General features: G+C 42.6%; 1 protein-coding gene across 1 annotated transcript in view; it reads right to left on the bottom strand.

Annotated features, from left to right (window-relative positions):
- The window catches only part of NEK5 (NIMA related kinase 5), a 49,677-nt gene that overhangs the window by 21,442 nt on the left and 11,550 nt on the right, over positions 1–16,685 (bottom strand). Inside the window, exons 8-15 of the mRNA XM_077806777.1 lie at positions 15,925–16,125; positions 11,729–11,807; positions 6,444–6,580; positions 4,100–4,293; positions 2,196–2,262; positions 1,732–1,851; positions 948–1,031; positions 743–847 (exon numbers count right to left, since the gene is read on the bottom strand). Of these exons, the coding sequence (XP_077662903.1) occupies positions 743–847; positions 948–1,031; positions 1,732–1,851; positions 2,196–2,262; positions 4,100–4,293; positions 6,444–6,580; positions 11,729–11,807; positions 15,925–16,125 (987 nt within the window). The remainder of the gene's footprint in view (positions 1–742; positions 848–947; positions 1,032–1,731; positions 1,852–2,195; positions 2,263–4,099; positions 4,294–6,443; positions 6,581–11,728; positions 11,808–15,924; positions 16,126–16,685) is intronic.

Below are 16,685 nucleotides of genomic sequence, written 5' to 3'. Positions count from 1 at the left end.
CCTGATAACCATCCTATAAAAAGAAATAGTCAAACTCCCAAAACAGCCAAAAAATCTTCTCCCCAGCCCAAGTAACTGGGCTAGCTCACTGCTGCAGAGCTCTCTGGGGTCTGGAAACGCGAGAATGGAGCCACTCTTCAGCTACTAGTCCCCGCTAAGAACTGGGGTTGGTTTGCCAGCCCTTGGTGAGGAAGAAGTGGAGGATCTATGCTACAGGGGATCCTCTGGCCCTACGTCTCTTCCTGGCCAAGAAGTCCCAATGGAATTTGGCTCTAACTCACTCCCTGTGCAGCCTCTGCAAGTGTTGCTCCTTCACAGCAAAACTGAACCTGCTAGCTCTGCACGGAGTCATCCACACCCATGAAGATCTGCCCCTGTGAGTGGATTCCACTGCATGCCACTTTTAAAGCATGAAAAAAGGAACAGATTTCTTTAAATAAAGCAAAAGTACACCACAGTAAAAGCTGGGGAGAAACAACATTGACCTGAACAAACCAGGACCAAAAGAGAGAAAATTCTCAGGCTTAGACATAAAATAAACATAGGGAAATAAAAATCTCACATGCAGTAAAAAGTGACTCTATCAGATGTAAGTTATTTTTCATGTGTTCCTTATTTCCTTGACTATTACTTCTCAGAGTTCTCAGAGAAATAGACTAGAGGTGTGTAGGATCACATTAACTTATTGTACTTTAGTTAGTTTGTGGTAATGTGTTCAAACTCTATTATACAGTGTTGGTACCTGGACTGGTTCTTCTCTTCTTCCAGGAGTATCTTTTGGATTGGGCTGGCACCCAGAATTCCCTTGTTTCACAAGATAGGTTTTGTCTTTTATTTGCGGTTTCTCCTAAAGGATATATTTACAAAATGCTTGTTTCAGTTACTGGGTAAATTGGATATTGGCTTTAAATGAACACTTCTGGAACTGTGCAGGGGGGAGCTGTTACCTGCAGTGCTCCTGCTTTGAATCTAAGTTCTTTTACATCACTGTGGTACTGTTGCCGAATTTTCTGTAATTGTTTCAGGTATTCCTGTTAAACAGCACCAAGTTTAGAATATCGTGCATGCAGTTTCCCTTAGAAACAACACTGGTTAAGAAAAAATAATACATGGACATCCAAATTATCTGTGTAACTATATATAATAACATTGATTCTACCTTAATATTATTTTATTGTAGTTACATTTATTTTAATAAATCAGTTTATTATTAACTAAATACATTAGCATGTAATTTTTGTGTATCCATATGAGAAGTAAATATTATTACTGTTTTATCAATCATACAAAAGCATCATAGAATCAAGTACAGTTTATATAAAAAATATAAGTAACCTCCATTGATAACAATATATCGCGTAAGTAGCACCTCTAAATGTGGTAGTGAAGTGTGAAACTGGGAACAAAAACTAAGAGAATAATACATCTTTTGGTTTGTGCACATGGGGACTCATTCTCCTCTCATGCTGTTTTTACAACAATGTAATTCTACTGACTTCAAAGGAAGTGAGATCAAAATCAGGACTGTGCTCTTTCTTATTGTTACTCAAATCAGCTTCTTGTACCAGGACCTTACCAGGTGATGGCAGTGCTATACAACCTACATATGAATCCACCTAATACTGTACTTGTGGACAGGAGAAAGAGTATCGTTTTTGACAAATGGAATGTATACTTGCCAATTAGTAAAATAAAATGGCTCTGGCCAACTAAGATGAACATGTCTTATACCTCTTCTTTCATTTCATTCCTTCTAGCCAGATCCCTCTGATGGTCTTTGAGCTGCTCTTCCATCACTTCCTGCTTCTGGATCTGGTTATGATGTGGGTCAGCAGAGGATGGTCGCAGTCCCTGTTGATATGCAGAAGATCATTTCCAGAGCAAAGGAATTTCCATTTAGAGATTTTCTCTTCTGACTTCCCCCCCCACACACACACTGCAGTCAAAAGTGACATAAGTACAGTACATAATTCTGGAAGAAATAGTTACAATGGTATTTTGCATTAGGAGGTTTTTCTTACAATAAAAAGTAAAACCTTGAGAAGAAAATTGCGGAGTACATCAATTAAAACATTACAGCAGAGTTCCCTATTTGTCAGCACTATATTTTGATGTGAGAAAGACCAGGTTCATTTTCTGGACTGTCACTCATTTCCACTTTAGTGATTGTATTCTATAATTCAGTTTATATTTACCAACTGCTTTTCCACTTTCATCTTGTACTGCTGGGCTTCGAGCTGTCTTTGAAGATACTCTGCGGGCCTGACAGAACACAATGACATTCAACTATGGTATTTTTGTTTACAACTTTCAGCAAATTATATGAACATGGAAGCTCCCTATATATACACACACCCAGAAATGTATTTGTTTACCAGAAGTTACTTCCTGAATTCTACTTATACTGTGCTAAATGTATAAAGAATGTACCATTGAGTAACCATATATTCACTTGACCGCTATCCCTTGCCCTCCCCCCTCCATCAATTATACCAATCTTCTGAAGTTTGAGAAATAGTATATGAACATGTTATTAAAAACAATACTGGTTTGTAATACATTCACACAAGAACCAAGAGTTAAAAGTTCCATGTTCAATCCAAAATGTTTCATTTTCTGACTTCTGTGTGCCTGTAACACTCTCATTTTATATTAGCAGGGGGTTTTCATAGAATTTCTTCTTCTTTTTTAGTTGCAAAACCATCAGCAGTCACTTGTAGGTTCCTTGGTCCTCAGTTATTTGGCATCATGCCTTCTGAATGCTACTGTCATTCAAAGAACCAGGCTCAACTTATTTTGTCCTTAACATCCTGAATTTAGAGTAACAGCCGTGTTAGTCTGTATTCGCAAAAAGAAAAGGAGTACTTGTGGCACCTTAGAGACTAACCAATTTATTTGAGCATGAGCTTTCGTGAGCTACAGCTCACTTCATCGGATGCATACCGTGGAAACTGCAGCAGACTTTATATATACACAGAGAATATGAAACAATACCTCCTCCCACCCCACTGTCCTGCTGGTAATAGCTTATCTAAAGTGATCATCAGGTTAGGCCATTTCCAGCACAAATCCAGGTTTTCTCACCCTCCACCCCCCCACACAAATTCACTCTCCTGCTGTTGGGGTGGGAGGAGGTATTGTTTCATATTCTCTGTGTATATATAAAGTCTGCTGCAGTTTCCACGGTATGCATCTGATGAAGTGAGCTGTAGCTCACGAAAGCTCATGCTCAAATAAATTGGTTAGTCTCTAAGGTGCCACAAGTACTCCTTTTCTTTATCCTGAATTTAATCATCCTTAAACCGGGTATCCCAAATTCAGTCATCCTTAACTGAGATATCCCCAACCCTGCCTTCCTTGACCAAAACCTTATGACCCAGCCTACCTTAACTGAAGCCTCCAAAACAAGCCACTATTTAAATCTGGCATCCCTGAATCCTTAACCTGGTCTACCTTATGCAATGCTTCTTGAACCCATCCATTTGTGACTAATGGACAGGCAGCCTCAGAAATAGGAGAACGCTTCCCACTGTGGGGCCTGAATGAGGAAGGCTGTGAAGTTTATAAACTTGCAGGAGAAAGGAACCTTTCTATGGAAGCTATAGTATAAGCTCTGCAGAAGGAAATCTCTCTGTGGCCTACCCTAACCCCAATCTCCAGGCAAGAGAACTGCATTGGTTCTGCTGGGTTTAGAGCCTTCTGAGCATTTGAGGTAGGGGTGGCAGGACAGAGGGGAAGAACAGCCTTTACCAATTAAAAAGCACATGTCCAGATAAGGGTAGTTTTATTTCTCCCACAGTATTTGGACTGGGAGCTGCACGGAGATCTTGGACAAGTTTCTACAATGAACAGTTTCAAATGTCATGAAAATACATTCAGAAGTGAATCTCTAGGTTGAATTGGGTAGATAGAAATGGGCATTTCATTTTTTCTTGTTGAATCATATGTAATACAAGAACTACATCAAAAGCTGAGCAGGAAAGGAACAACACAGAATGCGTGACTACTTCTACAGCTCAACATTGCTACATGATCAAAAAGATTGAGGAGTCAAGATATTGGTGATTCTTCAGTAATTAAACTGAGGGAAAAGGCTTACCACTCAGGTGGGGGTGGTGCAACTTGTCCTTTCTGTTTATAATATTCCTCGACTCTTTGGTTGATGTGAGAAAGGTCATCTTGTACATAAAGTCTCTTCTGCAAGTTGTCAAGTTTATCATAGTAATGACCATAATGTCCATGTACTCTGGCAGCTTCTGGCCTTTCTGCCATCTTAAATCTGGAGCGCCAATGCTGAAAATACATATAACAGGATGAAATTTCAAAGGTAATGAATGATCATTCTTAACCCAAGACATGATAAGCTGGATGCTAGATTTTATCCTCTGCACTAGTCACATTTTTAAGGCAAGTTCCATTCCCACTCCCCATTCTCAGTTAGGTAATAATACTAGCTGTCTACACTAGGACAACTTCCCCTAACCTTTTCACACCTCATCTAGAGGCTTCTTGAAGCACATTTTTCTTACTGCGGTCCTTTCCTGTCTACCCATTACTTCAACTCTCCTTATTCAGAGGCTCTCCTCATTGTGAGTCAGCCAACAGTTCTTTGTGCCTATAAACTAGACACATTAGAGCCACTGTAATACATTTTATTCACATTGCTCTGAAGCCCTGAATGAATTCCAGGGCTGGCTTATTATGACACATTTTATTGTGAAACTTGGATATGAGGCAGCTCTATCTACACCTTTAACTACATTTCAGGAGTTACCCAGGAGCAAGGTGGAACAAAAGGTTTAATTTCTAAGATATATACAATTTTGATAGAAAAAGATGCTGATAAGAAAACAACCCAGATGAAAAGATGGGAGAGGGATTTGGACAAAGAAATTGAGAAAGGGGATATACATCTTCAATTTGTATAGCTCAAAGATTTTTTTAACAAATATAAATTACTCTATAAATGGCATATGACTCCAGTTTAGATCCATCATATTTTTGCTAATAGGGAGGCTGCAGGGAAAGCAAAACATATTTGCACATGTAGTGCTTTTGTCCAGGAATTACAGTTTAAGGAATACATTATTAAAAAGATTAATCTCATGACAAAAAGCCAGCTTCCTAGAGATCCCTTGACAGGCTTACTTAATGCTCTGGAAAGGAGCTACATTTTAAACAGACCAAATTATTTTCTTTTTTTTATTTTTAACAGTTAGACTTTGTATTGAACTTTATTGGAAAAATGTGGCACGCCTTCCCCTTCTATGGAATTGTGGAATGGTAAAATATGGATTGTCCTTGTAGTGGAAAAACACAAGTACGTACATAAGAGAAGTGCCAGGAAGAGGATAGGTACTGTACTTAGAAATTGGTCACTTTTTCTAGCATACTCAGAAGAGGAGGGTTCCTCAACTGACAAGCCAGAATATTTAGCCAGGTTGTCTGAATATTAACCTGATCCTAAATAAGTAACATAATGTATTATATAGTTACATAATATGTTAACATTATATTTAGGGCCCTACCAATTTCAGTCATAGGATTTAAAAAATTGTAAATTTCATTATTTCAGCTATTTAAATCTGAAATATCACAGTGTTGTAATTGTAGGGGTCCTGACCCAAAAAAAGAGTTGTGGGGGGATCGCAAAGGTTATTGTGTGGGGGGGGGGGAGCCTGCGGTAATGCTACCCTTACTTCTGCACTGCTGCTGGCAGCAGTACTGACTTCAGAGCTTGGCAGCTGGAGAGTAGCAGCTGCTGGCCAAGAGCCCTGCTCTGAAGGCAGAGCCGTCGCCAGCAGCAGCGCAGAAGTAAGGATGGCATGTGATGCTATTGCCATCCTTACTTCTGCACTGCTGCCTGCAGAGCTGGTCCCTCAGTCAGCAGCCAATGCTCTCCAGCCACCCCGCTCTGAAGGCAGTGCAGAAGTAAGGGTGGCAATACCGCAGCCCCCCTGCAACTCCCTTTGGGTCAGAACCCCCATTTGAGAAACACTGCTCTCCCCCATGAAATCTGTATCGTATAGGGTAAAATCACACAAAAGACCAGAGTTCACGGTGGGAGACCAGATTTCTGGGTCCGTGATGCATTTTTCATGACTGTTAATTTGGTAGGGCCCTAATTATATTGTAACTTTGCCTAAATAAGAAAAACACCGTGCTCCGAATTCTGCTCTCAGTTATGCCAGTGCAAACCTGGAGCAACTTCACTATGTCCGTTGAATTGCTCTGGATTTACACCAGTATAACTGAGAGCAGAATTAAGCCTTATATCCTTCAAATGGGAAAAGACTCAGTTTCATTGCCTCCATTGCCAAATATTTTGAAATGCACTCCTGCCAATAATCCAAAATAGTCTTTTAAAAAGCAGATTTCTTCCATTTCAACCTGACTACATTTCAGAAAGGAATAAAGCTCTGTAAGTCTTGTAGTCACAGTACCTGGGCAATAGGTTGCTGGACTCTTGAAGGAGGTTTCCATTCATTACTATGTAATAATTCCTGTTTCTTGACAGGTGCCACCATCCTGGATCTTGGAGGATGATGGTCCTGGATTCTCACTTTTTGAAGTTTAGGAACTTATTTAACAATAAAAAAATATAATTGTAATGGTAATTATTCCTATTGTTCTTATTACATAATAATTATAAATTGTAATAAAGTGCATATGTCTAATACACACTGAACTGTCTAATACATATCCCTTTGGCCTTGTCTACACTGCAAAGTTTTGTCGACAAAACAGTGAATGTGTACACTGTGATGCAACTTTTGGCAGCAAAAATGCCCTGTTTTGGTGACAAAATAAAACCACCCTGATGAGAGACATAAGCCTTTTTGATCAAAATTTTTGTCGACAAAGTGCCAGTGTAAACATGACGCTTGATTTTAATCACTTTATTTGGCCTCCAGGAGATGTCCCACAATGCAGTTTGAACTCCACTGGCCCGCAGCCAGGTAAACAACTATCCACCCCTCCCCCTTAGAAGTTCCGGGAATTTTTGAAACTCCATTTCCTGTTTGCTTGGCATTGGAAGGTCTTATCACATCTTCTCAGATGACCATGGCAGGTTATCGCAGCAAACGCTCTCCTGCTTGGACCACTGCGGAGCTGCTGGATCTTATACTTAGTCTTGCCATGAGTGTAGGGGACTAGACCAGATGACCTCTCGAGGTCCCTTCCAGTCCTATGATTCTATGATCTGCACAGTATATGGGGAGAGGAGGCTGTGCAGTCCCAGCTGCACTTGAGCCATAGGAATCTGGATACCTAAGGGCAGATTGCTCGAGGCTTGTGAGAAAAGGGCTATAATTGGGACACGCTGCAGTGCAGAGCAAAGACAAAGACACTGAGGCAGGCGTACCACAAGGCGAGGGAGGCAAACCATCACTCCGGTGCTGCATCTAAGACCTGCCCATTCTATAAGGAGCTGGACGCTATCCTCGGTGGCGACCCCACCTCCATCGCCAAGAGCCCCATGGATACTTCAGCGGGCCTGGAGGCAGCGGAAAGAGGGTCTAACCCGGAGGATGACATTGTGAAGTGAGCTGTAGCTCACGAAAGCTCATGCTCAAATAAACTGGTTAGTCTCTAAGGTGCCACAAGTACTCCTTTTCTTATTGTTGATGAAGAGGTGGAGTTAGACGACGATGCGGAGCTCCCAGCAGGGTTGCCCAGTGGGCCAGGCAGCCAGGAACTGTTCATCACTCCAGAGGTGTCTAGCCAGTCTTAGCAGTTGCTCTCCGGTGAGCAAGAAGCAGGAGAGGAGATGCCTGGTAAGTGGCTCTGGTTTGTGTAGCTCAGAAGTGGGTTCAGGGTACAGAAATGTACATGGCTGGCTGTGTTTCTGTGAGCTGGACATTTCCCTGTGTAGCTAATCAGTACAGGGGAACAAGGTGTTGATCCATGCCGAGATCTCACAGGAATCCTCCAGAGAGATCTCCAGGAAAGTTTCCTGGAGGTACTTGGTAATCCTCTGCCTAAGGTTCCTTGGCAGAGCTGCTTTGATCCTTCCCCCATTGTAGAAAACTTTCCCATGCCATTCAGCAATCACTTGTGCAAGGACCAAAGCGGCACGCAGGCGAGCAGCATAGGGACCAGGGCGGAAGCCACAAGCATGTAGTAGATGTACCCTCATTTCCCTGCTTACCCTCAGCAGTGAGATATCTGCTACAATGTGGAAAAGTGTGGGAGAATTTTAGGATGTTTTCCCTAGTTGGCTGCACCACAACCCTTGCAGAGTGAGTGCTCTTTTCCCCATGTAGAGCACTCACCCACCCAGCCAACACTCAGCATGCTTTGGGTGTTCACAAAGATATGTGCTTGCCAAGGGTCAGTGAGAAAGTGATTGTTATGTTACAAAAGGTGTATTTAACTGAAATGTTTCAAATCTGTGCGTGAATTTAACAATCATGCTTCTGTGCATTGTTCCTTCTGCTTCAGCAGATTTGGCCTTCAGGAACACCCCACACACCCTGGATGAGTGTCTCTGCCAGATAAGAAAGCATCAAAGATGGAGCAAAGATGATGTGTTCTGGGAGGTACTGCGGTGCTCCAATGCAGAGAAAAGGGAATGCAAAGAGCGAAGGGAAGCCGAAAGGCAGAACAGAAAATAAAATCAGGAGTTTGTTAAGGACGCTACTGAGCGGATGATTAAAGTCATGGAGGAGCAAACGCAGATGCTGAAGTCCTTAATAATGCTGAAGACTAAGCAGATCCATGCTTGGCCTCCCCTGCAGCACATTCAGAACTCTTTTTCCATGCCCCCCCAACTCAGCCAGCACACATTTCCCAGAGTTACAGTCCTTCGTAGCAGGATGCGATTAATTGCCCTGCACACTTGCATTAATGCAGCCCCAACGGTTGACTTCCTGACTCCAAATTGATTTGCGACTGACCAATAGTCTGGAGTCATCAGCTTCCACATGGCAATTGCCACACACTTCTCTACCAATAGGGCAGCTTTTATTCTCATGTCCTTCCGCCACAGTGCTGGGGCGAGCTCCACACACAGTTCCAGGAAGGTGGCTTTCTGCATCTGAAAGTTCTGTAGCAATTGCTCTTCATCCCACACCTACATGACGATACGATCCCACCATTCAGTGCTTGTTTCCTGAGGCCAAAAGTGACGGTCTGCCCTCTACAGCTGTTCTGTGAATGCCAAAAGCAGTCTAAAGTTGCTCCTATCTATATCACACAGCATGTCAGGAAACTGGGAGTCTTCTTCAGTTAGGAACTTCACGATTAACTGCACTGCCATCCATGATGTCTTAATGACAGTTATCAAAGCATAGGAAAGCAGTGCAGGATCCATCCCTTCTCACAAAGTTGCCTGGGTTCACAGCAAAGAAGGGCCATTGAAAAATGCCGCGAAAGAAAGCCAGAAGCCCATGGAATGCTGAGACAGAAAGCAACGTATCACGGGACATTGAGCCCGGTCCCAAGATGTGACCCAATCCACTCCACCTTCCCACAACACCTAGTGACAGAAGGTGTCGAGCTGGACTGTGGGATAGGTACCCCACAGTGCATTGCTTACACTGTCAATGATAGTGCCCCAATTGCGGACACGCTCTGCCAATGGAGCGAATGTGAACATGACATACTGATTTCTATTATGCCAATTTTTGAGCGTCAACATCACTTTTGTCGACAAAACTTTGTAATGTAGACAAGGCCTTTATATTCCACCTTAATAATAATAATAATACTGTACACCTCACCTCATGCCTTACATCCAAAGAGTCCAAAGCTTTTTGAAAGCATTAATTAATTAAGATTCAGAACACTCTTGTGAGGTAGGTATTCTTTCACTCATTTTACAGATAAGTAAACTGAAGCACAGAGAGATTTGTCCAAGGTTACACAGGGATTCAGTATTAGATTCAAGAATAGAATGTAGTAGTTTTGAGGTCCAGGGCCAGATTTCAATGCAGTTAGCCCCCTAACCTGCTTAGGCACTTCTGTAAATCCCACTAGGTGCCTAGCTGCACCTGTAGGACCCAAAATACGTTTGTAAATCTGGCCCTCAGTCATGTCCTCTAACCATCAGACAAAACTTCAACATAGTTCTTCAGAACTATAAGAAAAAAGAGCAGCAAAATGAGGAATTCAATTTATATATGCCCCAGGTAAATGAGGACTGTAAGCCACTCCAATTTGAGTCCCACGGTCAGTGCCACTGCAAAGACCTCAACACTAATGAAGAGAGGTGGTGCCCTTGTGAGAAGGAAGTAGACTGTTAGTATAGTCCTAAGTTTCTCCTGAGTATGGACTGTCAGCTGCAAAGAGTATCATGACTGGGGGATTCATTGCAGCTAGGACCAAAGCTTATGGATAAAATTTTCAAAAGTGCTTCTGTGACTTAGGAGCCAAGTCCCTTTTTCCAAAAATAATTTAGGCACCAAGGAGCATCAATCTAATTGAAAGTCAGTGATACGTGTGCTCCTCAGTGCCTAAGTCTCATTGGAACTTGGGACTTGGCTCCTAAGTCACTCTGGAACACCTGAAAATGTTACCCACAATTCCTAGAAGTTAAAAAACAAATAAAAAAGAAGCCAACCATATCTATGTCTGAAAATTTGTTTTAATTTACTTCTGTTCTTCCATAAGTAACATTGTGGAGTATCTGTGATATACTGAAGAACACAGAACACAGATCAGGCATATATACCTGACTTACCCCTGGATGTCAATTACAAATCCAACATTGTTGTCTTTCATATTTTGATCTAATTTATGTTATTTTGCAAAATGCTGTCAGCTGACAAAATAATACAATGTACCTGTCATGTTACTATTGAGATGTCTATGACTTTCAGCTCTGAATTAAATTGTATTTGTGCCACAAGTACAAACGAGATTATTATTATTTATTTTTACAGTACACAAAAGTGTGCTCACTGCTTTGCACAATACATAGCAACACAATGACCCTGCCCAGATAACCTTAAACTCTAACGACAGATGCAATGGATGAGTTGAGGAAGAACAAGGATTACAGCAAAAAGAGTATGTGTTCAGTTAGTTTAGGCATGTGCACTAATTAGTCCAAACGTATGTTTGGGTTTTTTAAATAATTATTATTATTGACTTTTCTTGTGGGTGGTGAGAAAGGAGTGCTCCTTAAAGGGCATTTGTTCATATGACAAAATCATTGTGTAACGTAAAACAAATAGTGGTCTGTGCCCCAGAAAAGTGCAGCACTGCAATAGCATATGTTTTGCAGGATAAGACTGTGGTACCTTGGTAGAGCCAAGAAAGGACACTTGTTCCAACAGTGGCCTTGAACTATAGGTAGCTGCAAGTGATAGCAGTCCCTCAGTTTTGTAAATTATATTAAGTTTAACCACAAAAGTTATTTTAAACCACTGGTTCAGCACATCCCCATGGCAGCTTCCACCAGCTGAGCTTCTATCGTGAGCTGGATTTCAATGGAAGTTGCCTTTCGCTGGTGGAATACCTGGGTAGGACAGTGGTATAAACAATGCTTGTTCTCCCTCCAGGGTGGAGTGCCTCTGCTGGTGAAGTTCTCAGCCCCTATATTAGCGATGCTAAATCAAACCCTTGATGTGCAAGTCACATTAAAAACTGCTGAAAAAGGTAAGTCCATCCAGTAATTATCATGCTTCTTCACTTCTGGATAGTATTAAGATTAGTTTAGAACCAACGTTAATTAATAATAAGTATGTATTTTATTATTATTCTGTCATAAAACAAGACTTACCCTGCACCAACTTGGCTGCAGGCTGTGCTGATGGTCTTTTTTTATGTATAACAGTGTGGCTGAATTCTTCCTGTATTACCTATAAGCAAAAAGTATCTGTTACAACGGTCTGTGCTGCATCTTGTTTAATAGATTCATAGATTTCAAGGCCAGAAGGTTCTATTTGTGATCATCTAGTCTGATCTTCTGTACAACATAGGCCACAGAACTCCCCCAAAATAACTCCTTGAGCAGTGGTTCTCAAGTGGGGGGCCACAAGCAGATTTCGGGGGGCCTGCCAAGCAAGGCCAGCATTAGACTCACTGGGGCCCAGCGCAGAAAGCCAAAGGCCCAGTGCATGGGGCTGAAGCTCTGGGCCCTGAGCCCCAGGCAGTTGCCCTGCTTGCTATCCCCTAATGCCAGTCCTGGCTTTTATATGCAGAAAACCAGTTGTGGCACAGGTGGGCCATGGAGTTTTTATAGCATGGTCGCCGGGGGGGGAGTGGGGTGGCGCGGGGCTCAGCAAGAAAAAGTTTGAAAACTCCTGTCCTAGAGCATATCTTTTAGAAAAACAACCAATCAGTTTAAAAGTTGTCAGTGATGGAGAATCCACCATGACCCTGTGTAAGTTGTTCCAATGGTTAATTACTCTGCTGTTAACAAATTTACACCTTATTTCCCATCAGAATTTGTCTCGCTTCAATATCCAGCTACTGAATTGTGCTATACCTTTCTCTGCTAGATTGAAGAACCCATTATTAAATATTTGTTTCCCATGTAGGTACTTATAGACTGTAATCAAGTCACCCCTTGACCTTTCTCTTTGTTAAGCAAAACAGACAGACTCATGGAGCTGTATCACTATCAGGTTTTCTAGTCCTCTGATCATTCTCATGGCTCTTCTCTGAACCCTCTCCAATTTATCAACATCCTTCTTGAACTGTGAGCACCAGAACTGGACACAGTATTCCATTAGAGGTTGCACAGTGCCAAATACAGAGGTAAAACAACCCCTCAACTGCTATTCAAGATTCCCATATACATCCAATGATGGCCTTAGACCTTTTGGCCACAACATTGCACTGGGAGCTCAGTATTCAGCTGATTATCCACCACAACCCCCAAATCTTTTTCAAGGTCATTGTTTCCCATGATAGAGTTGTGACAGTGCCCCCCATAAGGCTTTATGGAAATATGCATAGAATATATGACATAACTGGAATATATTATATGCTACATATGCCATGTAACATATCTATGTAAAGGTTATGATCTACTGAATCTATTAATCCTATTTGTATGCATGTATCATTTTTGTATTCGAAGTTATGAATACTGGTTGTGTACTGGCTTGATTTCTAAATAACCTTGGTAGAGCATTTGGTCAGTTCCTGGAGAAAGGAATTCACAAAGTTAAGTGCCCAATCAAGAAGCACTTAAGGAACAATGCATCTTGGAATGCTCCAATCCACATAAAAAGTCTTCCTGGAGACATTCAAGATGCCATGTGGGCAATGGCTTCTGTCTATAAAAACTGTGATTCATGTATGGACATGTGACTTGCCCAGGTGACTCCAGAACTCCATCCTGGAGCTAGACTTTGCATAGGAGAGAGGAGGGGGTCTTCACCCACAAGAGAAAGTCTATTTAAGCCCGTGAGAGACCCCTCCATCTTGTCTTCAGCTGGCTAAGGAGATAGCCTCTCCACCCCCAAGGATGCCTGAAAGAAACTGGAACAAAGGACAGTAACTACAGGGGGTGTGAGTGCTTGCTGGACCCACGCTAGAAGGAGGCTAGTCTGTAAAAGAGAGTTTATTGGAACTGGTGAGGTTTTTATCTGTATTCAGTTTGATCAGACAGACTGACCATCGCTAGGCAAGGGTCATGGGTTCCAAAACTCTGTGAATTGAGAGAGGTTGGGGACAAGTATTAATACTTGGTGGCATGGGCCCCTTGGTGAGGGCTTTACATGCTAATTGCACTTCCTTCTCTCTCCACTGTGGAATATCAGAGCTAATTTTGATTTCATTAGGAGTCTAGTTACAGGCTGCTGAGCTCACTTTGGGCTAATGGTACACCAGCACTGAGTCTCCCCTATTACAAGCTGAATTCACCAAAGAGCTGAACTGACTAAGAGCTGAAATCACTGAGCGTTGTGTTAAGTAGTGGGGGAGCCTGAAGATATACTGTGGAGAAGTTTGCGGGATGGCTGGAGTGCTTTGTGGACAGGCTGGTGGAGCAGTTCATACGACGGCGGGAGCTGCTGGTGGGACGCGGAGCAGTTCGTGGGACAGTGGGAGCTGCTTGTGGGCCGCAGAGCGGAGCGGAGCTGAGCAAAGCAGTTCTTGGGTTGGCTGGTGGAGCGGAGCGAAGGCCTATGGAGCTGTGGGGCGGTCAGCTTCAGATCATAAAAGGCGCCTTATATGATCTGAAGCTGACCGCCCCACAGCTCCATAGGCCTTTGCTCCGCTCCACCTCTCTCCGCTCCACCAGCCACCCCACGAACTGCTTTGCTCAGCTCCGCTCCACTCTGCGGCCCACAAGCAGCTCCCGCCATCCCACCAGCAGCTCCCGCCATCCTATGAACTGCTCCACCAGCCTGTCCACAAGGCACTCCAGCCGTCCCGCAAACTTCTCCACAATATATCTTCAGGCTCCCCCACTACTTAACAAAACGCTCGGTGATTTCAGCTCTTAGTCAGTTCAGCTCTTTGGTGAATTCAGCTTGTAGTAGGGGAGCCTCAGTGCTGGTGTACCATTAGCCCAAAGTGAGCTCAGCAGCCTGTAACTAGACTCCTAATGAAATCAAAATTAGCTCTGATATTCCACAGTGGAGAGAGGAGAAAGCACAATTAGCATGTAAGGCTCTCACCAAGGGGCCCATGCCACTAAGTATTAATACTTGTCCCCAACCTCTCTCAATTCACAGAGTTTTGGAACCCATGACCCTTGCCTAGCGACTGCTACTTAGTTGATGGTGAGTCCCTCCATCATAACAAAAGGCCAAGTACAGTTCCAAGCACAGTTCCCATAATCAGGTAATAACAATTTATTCTTCCTGCCCCAATAACAGAGACACTGGTGATCCCACAGCAGCTAAAGTGACCATTTGGGCAGCTATGGCCTCATTCTAGGCAGGGTGGGTGTGCCTATGCAAATGAGCTCGGTCCCTGAAGTTCTTTTCCACAACTTGCCACACCTCACCACCAGATGTCAGGGTGGAGCTCATCCTGACACTGCTTACATCTATTTAATAAAATCACTTTTTACTTATTAATTAACCCAGAGTATGTATTAATACTTGGAGGGGCGGCAAATAGCTGTGCATATCTCTCTTTCAGTGTTATAGAGGGCGAACAATTTATGAGTTTACCCTGTATAACCTTTATACAGGGTAAAACAGATTTATTTGGGGTTTGGACCCCATTGGGAGTTGGGCATCTGAGTGTTAAAGACAGGCACACCTCTGCAAGCTGCTTTCAGTTAAGCCTACAGCTGTTAGGGGACGTGGTTCAGACCTGGGTCTGGGTTTGCAGCAGGCTAGTGGGTCTGGCTCAAACCAGGAAGGGCACTGAAGTCCTAAGCTGACTGGGCAGGAAAGCAGGGGCACAAGTAGTCTTGGCACATCAGGTGGCAGCTCCCAAGGGGGTTTCTGTGATCCAGCCCATCACAAGAGTTTCCCATGGTGTAAGTACAGGCTATTTCTTTGTTCCTAGATGTATACATTTACATTTAGCGATATTAAAATTCATACTGTGTGTTTGCATCCTGCTTACCAGCGATCTAGATTGCTCTGCATCAGTGATCTGTCATCTGCTTTTTTTTTTAACCTCCACCCCCAATTTTTGTGTCATCTGCAAACTTTATCAGTGATGATTTTGTGTTGTCTTCCAAGTCATTAATAAAAATGTTTAATAGCATAGGGCCAAGAACCAAACCCTACAGGACTCACTCCACTCCGCTGAGCCTTCCCCTTCTCCGACCATGCTGATGATTCCCCATTTACAATTACATTTTGAAACCGATCAGTTAGCTAGTTTTTAATCCATTTAATGTGTAGTTTTTTAATCAAGATGTCATGAGGTACCAAGTCAAATGCCTTGCAGAAGTCTAAGCATATTATGTCAATACTATTACCTTTATCAACCAAACTTGTAGACTAATAAAAAAAAGGATAAGGATGAGTCAAAGTGCAGGCAGCAGCACAAGAAACTCACCTCAGGGGGCAAGTAGTTGGTGATGTGCTTCTCCAAGAAGGGCTTCTTTAATACGGAATTGATAGATGGTCGATCTCTTGGAGATATTTTAAACAGTTGGGAAATTAAAATCCTCAGGTCATAGGAATACTTTGGAGACACTGGGATAAAATGTCCTCTGCAGATCTTCAGCATCAGCTGGTGTAAACTGCTGCCTTCAAACTGAACAATAAAATATATCAATCAATAATAATTACTGCCACTTGATATAGGAGGTAATGACTGCACACTGCCATTTAAAATCACTAAGCAAGATCACAGCAGCAAGGAAGGAGGGTACCTGGCACTTTTGTACCATTCCCATGCCAGCCTTTCTGCCCCCTCCATCAATACTGCTGTGTGTGACATCTCCATGATTTTATAGGCAGAGTGGGAGCTTAGCTTCTGCTGCTTCCACAAAGCTGGTCCTTTCCAGTCACTCTGATCAGCCTCTGTTCTGCTCTCTATTCCACACAAAGCTCAGGAGCGGAGCACCAATCAAAGGAATGCTCCTTGTTGTAATACTTTGTGTCTAGTTTCTTCTGGCATTAAAACGCTTCCATATCAAATCAATGTTTCCAAGGACTGTGCATACATTTGGATTTCAAAATCTGCAATAAATTAGATCAATATTTTCAAACTTGGGCACTAAAGTTAGGCACCTAAAGCCATATTTAAGCACCTAAGTTTGAAGTTTGGCTTTAGTTCTTCCTTTAGTATATCTTCATACATAAATTCCCATT

The sequence above is a fragment of the Eretmochelys imbricata genome, chromosome 1 (genome assembly GCF_965152235.1).
Source record: "Eretmochelys imbricata isolate rEreImb1 chromosome 1, rEreImb1.hap1, whole genome shotgun sequence".
In the NCBI taxonomy this organism is placed as follows: Eukaryota; Metazoa; Chordata; order Testudines; family Cheloniidae; genus Eretmochelys; species Eretmochelys imbricata.
Note: the sequence above shows the minus strand (reverse complement) of the source record. Positions and strands in the feature narration are given on the sequence as shown.